At 35.8% G+C, this 22,282-nt stretch overlaps 1 protein-coding gene across 1 annotated transcript in view; it reads right to left on the bottom strand.

The window, feature by feature from the left end:
• The window catches only part of Sel1l (SEL1L adaptor subunit of SYVN1 ubiquitin ligase), a 65,845-nt gene that overhangs the window by 9,061 nt on the left and 34,502 nt on the right, over nt 1-22,282 (bottom strand). The window contains exons 11-19 of the mRNA XM_005321293.4: nt 20,745-20,801; nt 19,238-19,306; nt 17,330-17,407; nt 16,024-16,086; nt 5,199-5,286; nt 4,471-4,619; nt 3,594-3,759; nt 2,564-2,638; nt 1,651-1,823 (exon numbers count right to left, since the gene is read on the bottom strand). Of these exons, the coding sequence (XP_005321350.1) occupies nt 1,651-1,823; nt 2,564-2,638; nt 3,594-3,759; nt 4,471-4,619; nt 5,199-5,286; nt 16,024-16,086; nt 17,330-17,407; nt 19,238-19,306; nt 20,745-20,801 (918 nt within the window). The remainder of the gene's footprint in view (nt 1-1,650; nt 1,824-2,563; nt 2,639-3,593; nt 3,760-4,470; nt 4,620-5,198; nt 5,287-16,023; nt 16,087-17,329; nt 17,408-19,237; nt 19,307-20,744; nt 20,802-22,282) is intronic.

A 22,282-nucleotide genomic window follows, 5' to 3' on the forward strand; every position in this document is an offset into this window, starting at 1 on the left:
TTTATTTGAATTAAAAAAATTAAGTCTGTTTTTCTGATAAAAACCAAGTATGACTAGGTTGACTGTTAACAAGGCAGAGAGGCTTCTCTGATGTGTTGCATGGAACAGATCTTCTGGAAACAAAGCACTGAGTCTGCACTCCAGAGTTCTGATAATACTACATTTAAATGTTTAAATGTTTAATAGTAATAAAATAATAATAATAATAGTAATAAAATAATAATAGTAATAAAATTGTAATATTAAGATAACTTAGCAAAATGAAATTAACAACTTTCCCTCAATCCTTAAAGATATTAGGTCAACAAAATACCCCTATGTGACAGAGTAAGGGTATAATAAAATCATTTTATAAATCTTGGCAAAGCTTTTTCAGTACTCTTTTAAAAAACCAAGAAAATGAATGGCTCCAGGGATCAGGAAACACATTCTTTTTTGCCAGTCTCTGGTTTCTAATTCTTTTCTTTTAACATTAATGAAGGGGGTTCCTAATCAAAGTTGTCATGGATAAAGCAAAAAAATAATTTTTAATCAGAGATCACTCTGATTTTTGGTATACCACTTGAAAGCAATTTAAAGAATTAAGTGACTCTGTTGTAATAAAACGGTTCCCATTCCTATAGACTTATTTATGTGAACAAGGTAAATATTAAGATAACTTTAAAACATTAACATTTAGAAAAATAAAAAGAATTAGTGCTAGTCTCAATTATATGTAAACTGATTTAAAAAACACTCAAAAGAGTAAAATTTTATAATTATTTTATTGATTTGATTAATAACAGATTAATAACTAGTCAACTGTGACTAGTAACATCTTACAAATTTTCTTAACCCAGATCATACAAAATAAAATTAAAAATAAATTTATATACTATTTCAGATATGTATGACAAGGTGACCAGCTAAAGACCAAATCACTAAAAATATAACATTAGGATGTAATTCTATATATGAAAGCAAGGGCTAAAAATATACATTTAGGGAGATAAGAAAAATATAATTTGTAATTAAAGAACTCGCTTGTATATTTTAAAAAAAAAATCAACACTGGGATCACTGGGTATCTATTTTGAAATTTAGAGTCTACTGGATATTCAAGAATTTATTTTATTTCAAGAGTATTTATTTTAATATTTAAAATGGCTGTAATTTATACCCTTTTGAAACTTAAGAAAAATTTAAAAGCAAACTTAAACTATAAGAAGTATAGTTTTCCTTTTGAGAGGATATAGACAAAAATACTAATACCATAGTTCTAGAGAGTGTTAGATTTCACTAGAAAGGTATAAGCAGCAGCAGTAATTTTATCAGTGGGAAAAATTTTAATTCATTTCAAAATAATTTAGAAATAACAAAATTTGATTAAAGACAGAGTTTTTTGAACAAGGAGTAATAACCCAGGTAGCACTGATTGTGAGTCATGAATCTACCTTTACTTTAATATTCTAAATATAACAGTATAGGTCTTAATATGTGTTTGCTGGAAGATGAGAGTGTCAAAGGCAGTCTTTGAAATATTAGAAATCGGTCTCATAACTTACTAGCCTAAAATCTGATGGAATTTCGCAGAAAGCCTAATGTCCAACAAATACAGGTGTTTCCCCTTATCATAATTACATTATTCAAACATGTTTTGAAGCCACTCACCTGTTTAATGCCTAGTCCTTTCTCATGCATATATCCCAGATTAAACATAGCTTGTGCACTGTGTTGCTGCTCAGAAGCTAGACGATAATGAATAAATGCAGTCTCGTAATCTACATCCGTGCCAAATCCATAGAAATGGTAGTCTCCAAGCTTAATTCTAGCCACGGTATATCCTTAAACAAAAGTTAAATGTAAAACTGCCAGTAAATAAAAGTATGTTTAAGACAGATCAATTTATTTCTCTTTCATTAACATGCTTATATAAGACAAAGAATTTTAATTTGTAGTATACAAACTGTGGAAAAAAGCCTTCAGTTAAGCTATCAAGTCAGTAAAAATTTAAGCTAGAAGTGCAGCTTTTCTGTACAATGTTTTGTAATAGGGAGAGGTGAAACAAGTTGGCTAGTATTCTATTTCACTAACACTCCTCTTAAATCTTCATGCCCTATTTTATCCTGTCATTTAAATTCTAAAAATGGTTTAGCATGACCATTGTTTAGGCCTGGAGAAGAAACAGGCAGATAATTTTGAGCAGATTTATGTGTGAGAAACAAATATTCAAAAGAAAAAGAGTGGGGAAAAGTTAGTCTCTATGAGTTTCAGGATGATATTCTATTATGAATTTTATTCAAATCTCATTTTATACAATAAACTAGCCTAAAATTAGAAACCAAAAGTGAACCACAGCAGGATGGAAATGTCCAATACAAAGACTTTACAATTCCATTTACAAATCCTGGCACTAGAACTACGATTGAGAATACATACTGATCATGATGCAAATAAGTGAAGCCACAGTTAGTATCTCTGCTTAATTTTAAGGTGATGAATGACCTGATTTAATGTTCACGGGAGATGAAAATCAACAGAGAAGTCACTGGGTGAAAAGTATGCTCTAGAATTTATCACTTACCTTGAGAGGCAGCCCTGTTCCAATGTAGTAAAGCTCTGGGATAAGTTTCATTCTCACCAACAATGGTTGCCTCTCCTACAGAACAAGAAGTGAAATACGAATCAGGCATTTAAGGAAAGGCACTAGACGTTCATGCTTCATTTGCATCTAGGGTGGATACACAGAGCATGATAAGTGTTATGGGCCAGGCTATATGGGCAATGACCAAACAGACTCCATTTTATCCTGAGAGTCCATATCATGTAAGAAATGCTTCTCCTATGGGAAAGCCCCACCTCTGTACCCATTAAGAGTTACCTAGCATAACCTAGCATAACATACTTGGCAACATAAAGTAGCAATTCTTATACAATGTAAAATTGTTCTCTTTGGTTTCCATTTTTCTTGGGCAATGTACCAGAGATTGATTGTCAGAGATTGTGATTGTCTAGACATTAGTAACCATTCTCTAACTGGTACTGAACTAGGGTCATTTTGACCCACTTCCCTTCTGCTTGCTTGCTGCTATGCCAACCTGGAAAGTCTCATGGGAAATATCAATGTATCCATTGCATTGTCTTGCTAACTGCCTAATTCAGCTTCTGTACCTGCTTGCTTGCACCTACTTAAACCTGGATGTGGTTTTTGCAGTTCTGCCTTTAAATATCCTAAAATGCTCAGGCTCAGGGCTGTTCCTTACACAGACAGTATTAGGTCCTGTGGGGCTCAGTCGTTGGCCGGCTGGCTAAATAAAGACTCTTCAATTTGAACAAAACTGGGAATTGGTGTGTTTTCTGAGCAACCTCCCCAAAACAATATGTACTAGATTAAATAAGTATTGGAATAAACACACTGAGTTCAAATAAGCCAGTGAATTCTGGATGTCAAAACTTCCTGAAACATGTTCTATTTAAAATACGGATAATGAGACTAATTACTGAGCCAGTTCTGGGGATCTAATGTTGGGAAAATCCAGTGTTTTATTACTTGCTTTATTTTAAGAAGATATTGAATGCATTTAGGTCCGAGGCAGGAGTAAAATTAACCTTACTCTGATCAAGAATGAAGGCTGCATTGCTTTGTGCCACTTCATAGCCTTGTTCGGCCAGCAGGAGGTACTGGACCACTGCAGCATTGTAGTCACCATCTTTATAGCTGTTATAGGCAATCATAAGCCTCTCAGACCAACGGCCTCGTTCACATACATTCTTAAACAACTAGAAGAGGAAAGAAGAAAAATAACATGCCAAAAAATAACTCTGTACCCTGACTACAACTGATTGTTAAATTTGCTCTTTGAATCTCTAGTAGCTCACTTTCATCTACCCTTAAGAGAAAAACAGGTTTATAAAAATAAGAACATTATATACCATTACTCTGAACAGGTGCTGTTCTAAAGATTTACATATACTATGGATGTTAACATATTTATTCCTCCTAAGAGGCTGATGAAGGGCCATCTAATGAGGTAAGTCCTTTTAGAAGCCCTCTTTTACAAGTGAAGACACTAAAGCACAGAAAGATTTAGAAACTTTGCTAAGCATTTATCAATGTCACTCTGAAGTTTCATAGCATTTCAGAGAGCTGAAGAGGAAAATTTCCAATTAAGAGATGTTAGCATTCCCCTTTGGAGTATTTATTCAACAATACTCTTTTTTTCTGATGCTATCAGATGCTGTTTGAGGTGAGAGATACCACACACTAACATCTGCTCTTACAAACACTGATGTTAATAAGAACAGACAAACTAAATAGGTACAACAGTTACACATGGATCCCCAGGGTCTTCCCTCAGTATATCAATGCTAATAGGCTGTGTCTTTTTGTACTGTAGAAAAAAAATCATGCAAGGGAAACAGAACTAAAATGGTAGGCCTTCCTATTGGGCCAATAATTTCCTCCACACAAATTGTTAGAAAATCCCTTACCTCCACTGCAGTGTGACATGATCGCATTACACCTGTGCCGCTGGCATGCATCTGTGCTAGGTTATAGAAAGCCAGGATGTGGCCTCCTTGAGAAGCTAAATTAAAGTATTTCAAGGCCTGTTTATAATCCCTCTTGACTCCAATGCCATCTGTAAGAAAAAAAAAATCACATGAAAGACTCTTAAATAAGATTTAGTTAAAGTGTCAGAGAAGCCTTCCCTATGAAGAATAAACTCTAATGAAAGTCCTATGTTCAGGAAGATCATGGGTTCAAAGCCAGCCTTAGCAACTTAGTGAGAACTAAGCAACTCAGCAAGAAGGGGAAGGGGCTGGGGATGAGGCTCAGTGGCTAAGCACCCCTGGGTTCAACCCCTAGTACCAAAAAAAAGGGTCATATGTTAATATATATTAATCTATATTAACCAGAATCACATATTTGCTAAATATAAATATTCATAAATATTTATTATATTATTAATATACCTTATTATTATATTTATAAATACTTATATTTTCTAAATATAAATATGTGAACCTGGCTAATATAGATTAATATTCATTAAAATAATTTTACAATGAAAAATAAAATGCACAAATAATTGAATTGGGAGAATATTAATTAGCCAGAATTGTGTAGTTCCCATTTCCATATCATACTGCCATCTAGTGAAAAATAGGTTAGTTTAGATCTTGGTGTATTCATGATAAATTTCAATGTTACGACTTACTATAGTACATAGAACCAAGTTGCAGTTGCCCATCCACCCAGCCTTGTTCAGCAGCTTTCTGGAAATACTTCAGTGCCAGATCATAATTCTGCAGAAAAAGATGTCAAATTATAAAAAGCTCAAAAGGCTGATACACTCAGAATATAGGTGATTCATTCATTGTAAGGGATGAGCAAATAAAAAAACCTAACTTTGAAGAGTCATTAAAAGGAAGACCTTCTAATTTTTTTTTAAAAAAATACATAGATACTTCAAGTCACAGAGGAATTAAGATTTAGGACTGTAAAAAATAGAGTTTTTGTGAAACATTTGTATATTTGCTCTCAGAAAGCATGAATACTAGAAGAATGCCAGACCAGGAAGTAAGAAATAATCACTCTTGATACAGGAGGTTGCTTTCCTGGCTCCTCTGTGGCATGAAACCAATAAAGCAGATGGGCAGCTTCTCTGCAAGGTGGGTGAACAAAAAAAAAAAAAAAAAAAAAAAAAAAAAAAAAAAGCAGGGGGTGGAGGGACTTCACTGGAAAACTGGATGTTCAAAGCAGATCTGGGACTCAGGAGGTTGGATATAATAAAATAAGACAGAAATCTCCAGAAGCAGAGCTGCTGCAATGGTTGGGCCAAAAGCACCAGCCAGGGTGGTCCCTCTGTGAGCAAAGTGGAGGGATAAGAGAATTAAAGAAACCTACATTTTTGGGAGGTCTGAGGCACGTCTGGGTACGGAGCATTTAAAGATCAAGGACACTGCTCCACAGACATGTTGCACAATATCTTTGTGTGGTAAAGAAGCCACCATCTCTCCAGACAGTGTGTGGAGGATAAAGGAAGGAAGCATTTTGCAGCTGAGGCATGGGGGCCAGCAGCTAAGAGTTGGTAAACCTGAGTTTGGCTCAAAATACAGGCCCAGTAAACACACTCACATCATAAAGTGTGCTTCAGTGAACAGGAGAACATCAAATGTGGAAAGAGGTTTACATAGGGGACAACTGATTGTGGAAACCCACGTACCTCTACCCCTACCCCTCCATTCTGCTGCTTGTAGGACAGGCTGGGAGAGACTCATCTATTTGGCCGGGAACTTGGAAAGGTGGGTGCAGGATATACTGTTTGAAAATGTGGGGTTCGCACACTCCCACCACATGAGTGGAACCCAGGGGAGATTCCTTGGGGTATAGTCTTCAGTGTGGAGAAGCACGTACTGGGCGTTGGAGGTGTGCTGATTTAAAAATCTCCAGACCAACTGGCACTCTGCAAAGAGCCTTAAGCCCATGTAAACCTAAACCCTGCCTCCAGGAATTCTACTTATGAGATTACCCCTCTCATTCCAGCAATCCAGAGGGTGGAGCATGGCGGTCCAGATGACCCTACCTAAAACTGCTGAGAAGAGAAGCTGAGAATCTTTTCAATTCCAGTGGAAAGAATTCTTTAACTTTTCATCAAGATTTTTTTCTTTTTTCTTTCATCTGTTTGTGACATTTATGGTACATGGACATTTATACATATTTGGATTTTCTTCTCATTTCTAGCATTTGTGAAGCCAGTTGTTTCCCATATATTAGTTCTTTGAGAACTAGGATGTTTGATTAGTGTATTTAAGTTTTGCATTCTTCTGTTTTTATTTTTAAAAATATTTTTACTTTATATATTTTCTTACCTATTTCCCTTGATTCTCTCTTTTCTTCTACTAACAGCCAATCTCTATTGTTCTCTTTCACTTGTCATTTATTTTTCACTTCTGTCTTCTCTCTTCCTCCCTAATAATCATCACATCCTATATCACTTTTGTTCTCTTGTCCACCATTTGAAACTGTAAACCATTTTGCAAACTTGCTGTTTTTATTGTAGGTAATAACTGATCATATCATTTCTGTTTATTGTGATAATTAACATTGTAGATGTCATATTAGGAATTATTTGGTTTAATTTTGTATATTGTTTGCATTGGTTGTTGTTATTACTTGATACCTCCTAAACATTGAGGTACTGGAAAACTTTAGGTACACTGTAAGTCCACAGGGTAGAAACCTGTCTGCCTCAGATCCACAGTTAGATGGGAGGACACATGAACAACATGAAAAAGCAAGGGAACAAACTGCCTCAAACAAATCAAGATATTCCAATAATAGAATCCATAGACACCACAGTGGAAGAAATGACAGAGCACGAGTTTAGAATGTACATAATTAAACTGATTTGTGAAGTAAAGGACAGTATAAGGAGTAAAATCAGAGGGAAAACATAGGAAGTCAAAGATCACTTCAATAAAGAGAGATTCTGAAAAAAAAAGGAAAAACAAAAAAAAATCAAGTAGAATCCTCAAAAGGGAGAAATCAATAAAGTAAATTAATGATTCAATTGAGCAGGGTGCGGTGGCATATGCCTATAATCCCAGTGGCTCAGGAGGCTGAGACAGGAGGATTGTGAGTTCAAAGCAGCAAGGCACTAAGTATCTCAGTGAGACCCTGGCTCTAAATAAAATACAAAACAGGGCTGGGAATGTGGCTCAGTGGTAGAATGCCCGAGTTCAATTCCCAGTACCAAAAAAAAAAAAAAAAAAAAAAAAAAAATTCAGTTGAATATCTCACTAACACACAAGAGTTTCAGGTAATGAAGACAAAATATACAATCTTGAAAACAAATTTGATGAAAAATGCCTAGGTAGTAACATGGCGGCGGGTGCGGAGAGATCAAATCTCTGACCTCTTCAGCTGCGCGGGCATAGGGAGTCGTAAACTGTCTAAATGCTGTTTGCTCAGGATCACTAGGCAATGCAGAGCTGATGTGGATCTGGGGCGAACAGTCCAGGCCTCTCAGAACACACACCGAGCCGGGATCGGCTGCATTCAAGCTCTCGTTCGCCTGCTTCTTGAAGCCAAACCATTGTGACTCAGCACTAACAATCCCGCTGAAACAACTGGTCAGCCCTTCTGATCCTACGGAGGTTAATGCCAATCGAGCCTGCATAGGCAGTGGCCACAGGATTGAAAAGGGGCTTGGGAGAGACAGACAGGACCCATCTGTTGCATTGGTCAGCCGGCAAAGGGAACGAACTGTCACCATTTGCATGGGATACCACCATGGCAGAGAACTGACATCACCAAAACGCGGCGGAGGAGATAAATTCATTGAAACCAGCAGCAAAAGGTGTGTAATCCCCTAGCCTTCCCTCTCCACAGCGGGGAAACCTTAAGGGCCCCTCCCCCCTCCCAGCTCTCCTGTGAGCGCGATAGCCAGACCAAGGGAATCAGGAGTGGCTCGGGACTCGCGGTGTGGAACTCCCGGCTACTGATCCCACCAGTGCTGACAACTGAGGTCCCTTGCACTCGCTATCGGAGGCGTGGCTACCGTAGGGCAAGCAAATTTGCTGGGGGTTCTCAGCCCCAAGCTCTACAAACTTAGGGTCTGAGGGAGGCAAACAGGGAGTGTGTGCCCAGTCGTTCATGAAAACAGAGCTCTCAGGAGCAGCAGACCTGGCGTGTAGCCAGTATTGTGGTGAGCGTCACCAGTGAGCGGTGCCTGGCTTAAGGAAAAGAGGAGAAGTGTCTAGACATAAGACAAGGCCCTAGGCACCCAGGATTGGAGACCCGCCCAGTCTGGGAGGAAGAGCTGCTGTACAGTGATTGGTTCCCGCATATTGAGAGGAGAAGCTTGGTCCAGTGGGCACAGCTCCACCTACTGGAAGAGAAGTTAATCAAACTCTAAGACTGCATTTATTAATTTTTTCTTCTTCTTTTTTTTAAAATTTGGTTTTTTTCATTTTCATTTTTTGTTGTTGTTTTGCAAATGTTTTTTTTAAATTTTTTAAAATTTTTTTATTATTTTATTTTATTTTTATTTTTTTCATTTTTTTATTATTATTTGTCTTTTCATTTCTTTTCAATTCTCTTATTCCCCCTTCCTTGAATTCTATCTGCTTACTCTCATTCTCTTTAGTGACTTCTTCCCTTCCCTTCTAATACCTTTTCTCCCAAGCATCAAATAAATTTATAGGGGTAAACAGTAACTCAGCAGTCAAATAGAACAAGAAGTAATATGAGCAGCATGAAAAAGCAAGGAAGAAAAGGAGTACAAACAATGCAGGACAGCTTAAATATTCAGGAGGACCTAGAGCCATCAGAAAAATGGTCATATAAGAAACTCAAGGAATACCTTAGACAGATGGAATGGAATCTTAAAGAGGATACGAGACAGCAAATTCAAACAGTGAAAGAATACACTGAAAATGAATTACATAAACAGATAAAAGAAGAAGTTAAACATCTTTATCAGGAGATAGAGATTATAAAAAAATCAAACAATAATTCTAGAAATGAAAGAAACTATAAACCAAATTAAAAACTCAAATGAGAGTATCACTAACAGAGTGGAGCAAGTAGAAGCCAGAACGTCAGATAATGAAGACAAAATATATCATCTTGAAAAGAGTCTAGCCAACTCAGAAAGGCTGGTTAAAAATCACGAGAAAAACATCCAAGAGATATGGGATAACATAAAAAAACCAAATTTAAAAGAGTCATTGGGATAGAGGAAGGCACAGAGATTCAAACCAAGGGAATGAGTAACCTGCTGAATGAAATAATTACAGAAAACTTTCCAGAAATAAAAAAGGAAACGAACATACAAATTGTAGATGCATATAGGACACCGAGCACACAAAATCACAGTAGACCAACGCCAAGACACATTGTTATGAAGATATCCAACATATAGAACAAAGAGAAAAAATTAAAAGCTACAAGAGAAAGGAGGCAGATTACATTCAGGGGTAAACCAATAAGGTTAACAACGGATTTTTCACCACAGACGCTGAAAGCAAGAAGATCCTGGAACAACATATTTCAAACACTGAAAGACAATGGATGCCAACCAAGAATTCTGTATCCAGCAAAATTAAGCTTCAGGTATGACAACGAAATAAAAATCTTTTATGATAAACAGAAGCTAAAAGAATTTGCAGCCAGAAAACCAGCATTGCAAAGCGTCTTGAGCAAAACACTACACGAGGAAGATACGAAAAACAATAACCAAAACCATCAGTGGGAAGTGCCTCGGTAAGGACAGAGGAAGAGGGGAAAGCTAATCCTGGAGAAACAAACTAAATTAGAAAAAAAAAAAGATAAATAATCAAACATGGCTGGAAGTACAAACCATATATCAATAGTAACTCTAAACGTTAATGGCTTAAAATCTCCAATAAAGCGACATAGGCTGGTAACATGGATTAAAAAAACAAATCCAACAATATGCTGCCTCCAGGAGACACATCTGATTGGAAAAGACATACATAGGCTGAAGGTGAAAGGTTGGGAAAAAATATACCACGCACATGGTCCTCGTAAGCAAGCAGGGCTGTCCATCCTCATATCGAATAAAATCGACTTCAAGACTAAGTTAATCAAAAGGGATAAGGAAGGACATTATATATTGTTAAAAGGAACCATTCACCAACAAAACATAACAATTATCAATATTTATGCACCAAATAATGGTGCTGCGACGTTCATAAAACAAATTCTCCTCAAGTTCAAGAATCAAATAGACCACAACACAATAATTATGGGTGACTTCAACACACCTCTCTCACCATTGGACAGATCCTCCAAACAAAAGTTGAATAAAGAAACTACAGAACTCAATATCACAATCAATAACCTAGACTTAACTGACATATATAGAATATATCAACCATCATCAAGTGGATATACTTTTTTCTCAGTAGCACATGGATCCTTCTCACAAATAGACCATATATTATGCCATTGGGCAACCCTCAGTAAATATAAAGGGGTGGAGATAATACCATGCATTTTATCTGATCATAATGGAATGAAACTGAAAATCAATTATAAAAGAAGAAAGGAAAAATCCTACATCACATGGAAAATGAACAATATGTTACTGAATGATCAATGGGTTACAGAAGACATAAAGGAGAAAATCAAAAAATTCTTAGAGATAAATGACAATACAGACACAACATATCGGAATCTATGGGACACAATGAAAGCAGTTTTAAGAGGGAAATTCATCGCCTGGAGGTCATTCCTCAGAAAAAGGAAAAATCAACAAATAAATGAGCTCACACTTCATCTCAAAGCCCTAGAAAAGGAAGAGCAAAACAACAGCAAATGTAGCAGAAGGCAAGAAATAATTAAAATCAGAGCAGAAATCAATGAAATTGAAACAAAAGAAACTATTGAAAAAATTAACAAAACTAAAAGTTGGTTCTTCGAAAAAATAAGATCGACAGACCCTTAGCCATGCTAACAAAGAGAAGAAGAGAGAGAACTCAAATTACTAACATACGGGATGAAAAAGGCAATATCACAACAGATGCTACAGAAATACAGAAGACAATTAGAAATTATTTTGAAAACCTATATTCCAATAAAATAGAAGATAGGGAAGACATCGATAAATTTCTTAAGTCATATGATTTGCCCAGACTGAGTCAGGAGGATACACACAATTTGAAGAGACCAATATCAATGGATGAAATAGAAGAAGCAATCAAAAGACTACCAACCAAGAAAAGCCCAGGACCGGATGGGTATACAGCAGAGTTTTACAAAACCTTTAAAGAAGGAATTAATACCAATACTTTTCAAGTTATTTCAGGAAATAGAAAAAGAGGGAGCTCTTCCAAATTCATTCTATGAGGCCAACATCACCCTGATTCCGAAACCAGACAAAGACACCTCAAAGAAAACTACAGACCAAAATCTCTGATGAACCTAGATGCAAAAATCCTCAATAAAATTCTGGCGAATCGGATACAAAGGCACATCAAAAAATTGTGCACCATGATAAGTGGGATTCATCCCTGGGATGCAAGAATGGTTCAATATATGGAAATCAATAAATGTTATTCACCACATCAATAGACTCAAAGATAAGAACCATATGATCATCTCGATAGACGCAGAAAAAGCATTCAACAAAGTACAGCATGCCTTTATGTTCAAAACATGAGAAAAACTAGGGATAACAGGAACTTACCTCAACATTGTAAAAGCTATGTATGCAAAGCCTCAGGCTAGCATCATTCTGAATGAAGAAAAATTGAAGGCATTCCCTCTAAAATCTGGAACAAGACAGGGATGCCCTCTATCACCACTTCTATTCAATATAGTTCTCAAAACACTGGCCAGAGCAATTAGACAGACGAAAGAAATTAAAGGCATTAAAAATAGAAAGAAGAACTTAAATTATCACTATTTGCGAATGACATGATTCTATACCTAGAAGACCCAAAAGGGTCTACCAAAAAACTACTAGAACTAATAAATGAATTCAGCAAAGTGGCAGGATATAAAATCAACACGCATAAATCAAAGACATTTCTGTATATCAGCGACAAATCTTCTGAAACGGAAATGAGGAAAAACACTCCATTCACAATATCCTCAAAAAAAATAAAATACTTGGGAATCAACCTAACAAAAGAGGTGAAAGATTTATACAATGAAAACTACAGAACCTTAAAGAGAGAAGTAGAAGAAGATCTTAGAAGATGGAAGAATATATCCTGTTCATGAATAGGCAGAACTAACATCATCAAAATGGCGATATTACCAAAAGTTCTCTATAGGTTTAATGCAATGCCAATCAAAATCCCGAAGGCATTTCTTGTAGAAATAGATAAAGCAATCATGAAATTCATATGGAAAAATAAAAGACCCAGAATAGCAAAAGCAATTCTAAGCAGGAAGTGTGAATCAGGCGGTATAGCGATACCAGATTTCAAACTATATTACAGAGCAATAGTGACAAAAACAGCATGGTACTGGTACCAAAACAGGCGGGTATAGAACAGAGGACACAGAGACTAATCCACAAAGTTACAACTATCTTATATTTGATAAAGGGGCTAAAAGCATGCAATGGAGGAAGGATAGCATCTTCAACAAATGGTGTTGGGAAAACTGGAAATCCATATGCAACAAAATGAAACTGAATCCCTTTCTCTCGCCATGCACAAAAGTTAACTCAAAATGGATCAAGGAGCTTGATATCAAATCAGAGACTCTGTGTCAGATAGAAGAAAGAGTTGGCTCCGATCTACATATTCTGGGGTCGGGCTCCAAATTCCTTAATAGGACACCCATAGCACAAGAGTTATTAACAAGAATCAACAAATGGGACTTACTTAAACTAAAAAGTTTTTTCTCAGCAAGAGAAACAATAAGAGAGGTAAATAGGGAGCCTACATCCTGGGAACAAATCTTTACTCCTCACACTTCAGACACAGCCCTAATATCCAGAGTATACAAAGAACTCAAAAAATTAGACAATAAGATAACAAATAACCCAATCAACAAATGGGCCAAGGATCTGAACAGACACTTCTCAGAGGAGGACATACAATCAATCAATCAATCAACAAGTACATGAAAAAATGCTCACCATCTCTAGCAGTCAGAGAAATGCAAATCAAAACCACCCTAAGATACCATCTCACTCCAGTAAGATTGGCAGCCACTATGAAGTCAAACAACAACAAGTGCTAGCGAGGATGTGGAGAAAAGGGTACACTTGTACATTGCTGGTGGGACTGCAAATTGGTGCGGCCAATTTGGAAAGCAGTATGGAGATTCCTGGGAAAGCTGGGAATGGAACCACCATTTGACCCAGCTATTGCCCTTCTCGGACTATTCCCTGAAGACCTTAAAAGAGCATGCTACAGGGATACTGCCACATTGATGTTCATAGCAGCACAATTCACAATAGCTAGACTGTGGAACCAACCCAGATGCCTTTCAATAGATGAATGGATAAAAAAAATGTGGCATTTATACACCATGGAGTATTACGCAGCACTAAAAAATGACAAAATCATGGAATTTGCAGGGAAATGGATGGCACTAGAGCAGATTATGCTTAGTGAAGCTAGTCAATCCCTAAAAAATATCAAATGTCTTTTTTGATATAATGAGAGCAACTAAGAACAGAGTAGGGAGGAAGAGCAGGAAGAAAAGATTAACATTAAACAGAGACATGAGGTGGGAGGGAAAGGAAGAGAAAAGGGAAACTGCATGGAAATGGAGGGAGACCCTCATTGCTATACAAAATTATATATAAGAGATTGTGAGGGGAATGGGAAAATAAACAAGGAGAGAAATGAATTACAGTAGATGGGGTAGAGAGAGAAGGTGGGAGGGGAGAGGAAGGGGGATAGTAGAGGATAGGAAAGGTAGCAAAATACAACAGTTACTAATAGGGCATTATGTAAAATTGTGGATGTGTAACCGACGTGATTCTGCAATCTGTATTTGGGGTAAAAATGGGAGTTCATAACCCACTTGAATCTAATGTATGAAATATGATATGTCAAGAGCTTTGTAATGTTTTGAACAACCAATAAAAAAAAGAAAATTTTTAGAACTAATAAATGAGTACAGCAAACCTGTGGAACACAAGACTAATATTTAAAAATCAATTATGTTTCCCTATACACTAGCAATGAAAAATCTGAAAATGAAATTAAGACAACTTATTTGTAGTAGTATAAAAAATACTGAGGAATAACAAGTTTAACAAAAAAAAAGCATAAGATATATACACTGAAGCTACAACACATCCTAGAAATTAGATAAGACATAATGAATAGAAATACCTTCATGGACTACTACTAATGTATGAAATATGATATGTCAAGAGCTGTGTAATGTTGTGAACAACCAATAAAAAAAAAAAGAAAAAAAAAGAAAACAAATTTGATCATGGAGAAAAGATGTTAAGAGAACATGAACAGAACTTATAAGAAATACATGATAAACTAAATAGACCAAATTTAACATTTATTGGGATAAAGACTCAGAGGTGTAAATGAAAGGAATACACAATCTCTTCAATGAAATAATATCAGAAAATTTCCCAAACTTAAAGAAGGAAATAGAAAATCAAATACAGGAGGCTTAGGACCACAAATATACAAAATCACAGCAGACTCACACCAAGGCACATTATTATGAAAATGCCTAATACACCGAATAAGGATAGAATTTTATAGGCTGCCAGAGAAAAACGACACATAATGTTTAGAAGTAAACCAATTCAGATCTCAGCTGATCTCTCAACCCAGACCCTCAAAGATAGGAGGTCTTGGAATAATATATACTAAGCTCTAAAAGAAATTGGATGCAAGTCTAGAATACTATACCCAGCAAAATTAAACTTCAGAATTGATGATGAAATAAAAACCTTTTATGATGAACAAAAGTTAAAAGAAATCACAACTAGAAAGTCTGCATTACAAAATATACTCAATAAAGATATTTCATGAAGAAGAAATGAAAAATAAGTGAAAACCTGCAAAGGAAGGAACTACGCTAAAAGAATAGTCAATCAATAGAGAAACTAATTCAAATTAGAAACCAGAAATAAATCAAAAAGACTGAAGAGTGATGGTAGTAGTTTAGTAAAATTCATTATTTGCAGAGGAGAGGTGGTAGGTAGAAGGAGCAAAAGGCAGAATGAGGAGTTTTCCCTCTCCAAAACAAGAGACTTAAGCATTTTCTTAGATTTAAATAAAGAAAATGATAAGGGGGAGGCCTAAGTCCTGCAGAAATGGGAAAAGTGAATAGGGTAGAGAGCAGACATGAAGAATGAAACACTTCGCCCCTTAAGACAGTGTCAGAGATGAAGCCATGCTCAGAAGACAGTCAAGCTGGGGTGTGAGCCAAATTCAGCGACAAAAAGAAAAGGAAGGCTGAGATCTGGTTACCATGGAACAGTCTCACATGGGCTGACTGGGCTAGTTAAGAAATATTTCCTTTATCAGCTGATTGCTTATTAAAGTCAGAATGCCAGATAGAACACTTACAACTTGAACACCTCTCCCATAGAGATAGGCCATTCCAAGACCACTCTGTCCAACTGGGTTGCCCTGCGAAGGAGAGAAATCAGACAAAAGCAAAAAGAATTCACTAAAAATAGGCAAGAATAAATAAGTATAAAATAAATTATTTTCAAGCACATTCAAAACATGTCTTAACAGTTTTCATTTCGAAACAATCTTTCTCCCTCTCATCAGACTAATCATAAGGCTGACTTTTAGATATTTGGGGACTATCAATAATTTGCTTACAAAGGAAAAAATCATTCAGAATTAAAAGGTCTTCTTTTTTGGGTACTGGGGATTGAACTCAGGGACACTCGACCACTGAGCCGCATATCCAGCACTATTTTGTATTTTATTTGGAGACAGGGTGTGAGTTGCTTAGTGCCTCACCACTGCTGAGGCTGGCTTTGAACTCGCAAACCTCCCGTCTCAGCCTCATGAGCCACTGGGATTATAGGCATGTGCCACTGCACCCAGCTAAAAGGTCACACCTTTGTGGTAGTTTTTCATCACTAACTTTTTACCCCATAAAGAAGGATGATGTCATAGGGTACAGTCAACAGTCATATAATACTGGGGATGTAGCTGAGTGGTAGAGCACTTGCCTAGTATACACAAGGCCCTGAATTCAATCCCCAGCACCACAAAAAGAAAGAATATCATATAATAACAATATGTCATGGAACTAACTTAATCATGGTTTTGAGACTCAAAGGACAATAATCTAGAATCCACCCAGAACCTACAGCAATAAAAGACATCTTAAAAAAGGAGTCACAGTGCTCCTCTGGGAAGCACTCAATTGACATCTAGTAGAGTGACATGCAGTTGACAGAGAAGGAAATGTGCATGCCAGAGGCACCCAGGGTCTCAGGTATTCATGTGCAGTTTTCCTTGGGTTAAAGAAAGCTTAATCTATGTATTATGATTATCAAATGAATCCAATTATGTAAGTTTTTAAACTTCAAGTTGCAGTACAAATAAGGTAGATTATATAACTCCCAATTCCAATGTGAATAATCAAGATTTCCCTGATCAGGAAAACTTCTCAAAGAAATTTAAATAGAATTAATATTTAACAATATAGTTATATATTAAAATATTAAAAATTACTTCTTATTGGGAAGGCTTTGTCTAGTTAATACATTCACATGAATTATACTGACATAGGCACTTTTAATCAACTTATGGCATGAATAGTTATGATTAATCCTTCAATATAATAAACTTATTTATTAAACATTAACAATATAGCACACATTTTAAAACAAAAATCATTAAATCTTACCATGTCAGCAGCTTTCTTAAAGTAGTGAAGAGCTGTCTCATTACTCTGAGGTACAATATCACTTCCTTCTGAATACATCTGGAAAACATACCCCAGTTTTTATTTAGAGCTATAACCCTCTGTTATGGTTTGTATGTAAGGTGTCTCCCCAAAATCTCACATGTGAGACAATGCAAGAAGGTTTGGAGAAGAAATTATCGGGTTATAGCCTTAACCTAATCTGTAAACTAATCCCTAATGGGATTAACTTGAGTGGTAACTGGAGGCAGATGGAGTGTGGCTGGAGGAAGTGGTTCATTGGGGGCTTGGCTATGGGGCATATATTTTGTATCTGGAGAATGAAGACTCTCTCTCTCTGCTTTGTGATCAACATGTGAGCTGTTTCCCTCTGTCACATGCACCCACCATGATGTTCAGCCTTACCTCGAGCCTGGAGCAATGAAGTTAGCCTTCTATGGGCAAGACCTCTGAAACCTTTCCTCCTCTACAATTGTTCTGGTGGGTCTTTTAGTCACAGTGGTGAAAAAGCTGACTAAAACACCCTCTCCCAATTATAATTTTCTCTTATCTCACTTTGGTTTCTATTAGGTCACATAAAATCTCTTCACAAAGTTTAGAATCCCCTATAAGATATTAGAATTAAATGCGAACTCTTAAGTGCTAACATTTTAATATTTCTGTATAGTTGGTGTCATATCAAATTTATGATTTATCTATGAATATGAATACATAACATCTGCTCAAAGATCCATCTCAAGAGAAGAAATCTTTTAACGTTTAGGTGAATCTTCCTTCTCATTCTACTCAGGGAAGCTGAACCTTTGGGATAAGATGAGTGACTGAACAAGGACAAGGAGATTGTCAGTAGTGTCTACTCCTCCCTCTCCTCACCCATTGCTTTCCCGTGGATAAGCTAAATGATGGGTCCTTGTTCAGCATTCAAGAAATAACTAGAAGGTTATTTAAAAAGTTTTAACACAGTAAACATTAAAAATCATATATGGAACAGAATAAAAAGCCAAGAGAAAGGAAAACAGAATGGCCAAGGATGTTTTTTATCCATGTAAACATTAAGAAAATAACAAATAAAGGATTTTTTTCCTTTTTTGAGAAAGGGTTAATTAGTAATTCAGAGCAAGAGCCAAAAGGGCTAGAGAGTGACAAGTTCTTAAATGCCTAACAAAAACAGTTGGAGAAATACCAATTTCTACGCTACAATGTTGGAATATTTAAATATAAACTTTCCAGTTGTGATCATGTGGCTGCTGAGATCTTCCTATCTGTAAAAGTCTTTGTGATATAGTCTATCTGAACTTCCTTACTTTAGATTTGGTTCCACTGAAAATACCCATTAGTTTATAGTGTGTTAATTTTCAAAATAATAAAAGTTTTGATACAGCTCATGACATGGAATCAATTATTAAGTCTTTAGATAAAAATGTTGCCTTGCTGAAAAAAAGAACTCAATTGACAGGTGGGTCATGACTGTCATACTTAAGATAATCAAAAGGCCTGCAGATAAATTCCAACAAACTCTGTCTCTATTCAGCATGAAGGCCAACAGGAAACTGTGATGGTCTTAGCAAAAATGTATGGATAAAGGATAAATTCCCTATTGTTGCACATAAGAAACACAAAGTAGGTGCTCTGATAATGATAGCTAATTTCAACATGGAATTAACATACTGATGAACAAATGATACAGGATGTTTAAGCTGCCTAAGAAAAGGCCTCAGAATAGCACTTATCTTAAGATACAACACCCTCAGCACTGGACAATTTATTTATTTATATTGGAGAATTTATTTTCAATTTATTTTTGGTAAATAGTAGCTCCTGAATATAGTATGTGTTTACTATGCAAACACCTCTTACTGTTACATAACAAATTCACAGAATGTACAGTACCTTTCCCAAGAAGGCCATAGCATGTGAATTGCCAGCATTAGCTGCTAAATTGAAGTAGTCAAATGCTCTCTGTGAGATAAGAATTTATGAAAATAATTAGTTTTTAATAGAATCTATTTTAGCCAAAGCATATTATTTCAGGAACACTAAAACAAACAAAATTTGTTATATCACAGTGGCTTTAACAGCAAGAACACCTAGTTTTCAATATATCAAAATGAAAATCTGTGCATCCAGAAGTTTTATTTCACCTGATAGCTACATCAAGGTATTATTTATCTTTAAATCACTTTATAATTATAGCTACAAGAAATTTCTTGTGTTCCTTAAACTTCAGACCCAAGAAGACTTGTGTTATTTACTGGTAATGTTTGTAAATAGCCTACCTAAAAACACCTGACTGAAGCTCACTTATTTATCTACCTCACTACTGATAACCTAAGAGGTCTTTACAAGGTATGGAGTGTATTTTCATAGTTCTTTAAAGAAATATAATTTCCTTTTATACTATTTAGAGAAAAATTCCGGATACTACCTAAAATTATAACTAAACATACTGGCATCTGTAGAAATCCCTCATCACCACTGTCAACTATACTGGCCATTTTTGTCAAGGACCTTGTAGCACTGATTATTCCTTCTCTCTCTTGCTGATTTACTCTAACCCTCTTTCTGATCCTTTCCCCTTCAAATCAACCCCAAACACATAAGATGCATCTTTCAGCTCTCCAATTTTTCTCCTGGTAGCCATTTTGCTTCATAACCAAGCTTCTCAAATTAACTGTCTATAGGCACTCTAATCCATTCTACAATCCGTTTTAATTGCCTTCCATCCATAGTACTTCAGAAAGAAAGCCTATAAGCCACCAATGATCTTCATATTATTACCAATAAAAATTTCCCCTCATCTTATTCCACCTCTTTGTAGCATTTGGCATAGTCCACACATGCTCCTTCCTGTTCTGAAACACTCTTTTAGCTTGGCTTACAAGATGCCACTCTCCTGGTTTTCTTCCTAACTCTCTACCTGTGCCATCTAAGTCTTCTTTGTTGATTTTTATTCTATCAGCTGACTTAAATTTTTTTTTTGTAATTGTAGATGGACAGAATGACTTTACTTCATTTATTTATTTATTTATTTATTGTGATGCTAAGAATTGAATCTAGTGCCTCAGATGTGCTAGGCAAGTACTCTGCCATTGAGCTCCAGCTCCAGCCCCTATCAGTTGACTTTTTAAACATTTAAATTTTTCAGGGCTCATTTTTTACTCTGTTCTTATTTTACATTCTCTACAAGCAATCTTATCTCCAATCCCATAGCTACTGAGGCATATTTACATTTTTATTCTTTTGCTTCCTCAGGGATTAGGTAGATCCTGAAAGCTTATTTATGATATGTATTTAAAAGACACAAGCTTGATATTGGCACTGACTAGCAAAAAATACTTCTGGAGCATGATTTCTTGCTACAAGGTGAGGTGTAAAGCCACAGGAACAGGGTAGTTACCTGATGATTTTGTTCTACTCCACGCCCTCCATGCAGATGCAGTTGTCCCAGACCAACCTGAAAATCAGTGAAAATAAGGCAAAAGCAGGTGGTAGCAACTAGCATATAATTTATCAACATTAGACCAACCAGAAACTATTTGGTGATTAAAAAGCTTCTGTTCCTAACTCAAAAAACTAGACATTTAAACTGCATAGTGGCGCACACCTGTAATCCCAGCTAAAGGGAGGCTGAGGCAGGATGATTTTCAAATTTAAGGCAATTTATTGAGACCCTGCCTCAAAATAAATAAATAAATAAATATATGAACTGAGGGTGTAGCTCAGTAGTAGAGCACCCCTGGGTTCAATTCCTAGTACAAAAAAACCCAAAAGAAAACAAAACAAAAACTACACATTTAGTCTTAAATCCTGATATTACTCTAAAATTAATAAAAAATATAATTATCTAATAATTCACATCATTATCTAATTTGCTATTTATATATTAATTATCAACCTAAATTTTCTAAGAGCTAAAAGTTACTCTTTAAATTACAAAGTATCCTTCTGAAGTGGGAGTGAAATAAAGGTATTTGCAGACAGATTAAAACTTAATTTTATCCCCAGTGAACATGCTAAAAGGCAATAGAGGGTGATTTCTAGCTAAGTAGAGCAAATATCTGTGAAGTGCAGAGATACAATAATAAATAATGCAATGAAAAGGCAAATGTACGAATACATTTAAATTGATATGAACTGTATAAAACAATACCTTGTGAATTTAAAAATATATATAATATAAACACAGAGTGCTATAAGAATTTGGTGGTGTCCTAGCCAATGGTTAAAAGTGCTTAGGATGCAAGTTACATGCTTAGGATAGAAGAGTGCCCAAAGAATGTCCAACTACCATGCTAGTGGAGCAGAAGAGATACAACAGCAAACAACACTCAAACCAAGAGGGAAAGAAAGTAGACATAAGGAAACATGGAAAATAAAGATAAAGTAAATATAACAGAAAATTTAAGCTAAAATATATCATTTTTAAAGAAAGATGCTTAATCAGACAAGATAATTTTGTAACAATTTCCATGAGCTAAGATTTGGATCTACTTTTCACTATAGTTTTTTTTTTTTCTTTTTTTAACAACTTAAGCAATTTAAGACTTCCTTCCATTAGCCTTAAACTAATTGTTCTTAATAAGCATCTACTACTTATTTCTATATGTTCTAAATCAGAAATAACTACAACTGTAATAGGTAAAAGACAGATGCTAAAGTTCTTTTTATTTTACTATCATCAAAATAAACCATGAGGGCTGGGTTGTGGCTCAGTGATAGAACACTTGCCTGGCATGTGTGAGGCACTGGGTTCAATTCTCAGCACCACATATATATAAATAAATAAATAAATAAATAAATTAAAGGTCCACTGACAAATAAATAAATAAATAAATAAAACCCCCATGAAGCATAAATAAATAGTAAATAGCTCTATAGAGCTTCTGGAGACTTCTTGTTTAGGGAAACTGACAGTGTTTGTTCTTATTGATTCCA

This window comes from Ictidomys tridecemlineatus, chromosome 5 (assembly GCF_052094955.1).
Source record: "Ictidomys tridecemlineatus isolate mIctTri1 chromosome 5, mIctTri1.hap1, whole genome shotgun sequence".
NCBI lineage: Eukaryota > Metazoa > Chordata > Mammalia > Rodentia > Sciuridae > Ictidomys > Ictidomys tridecemlineatus.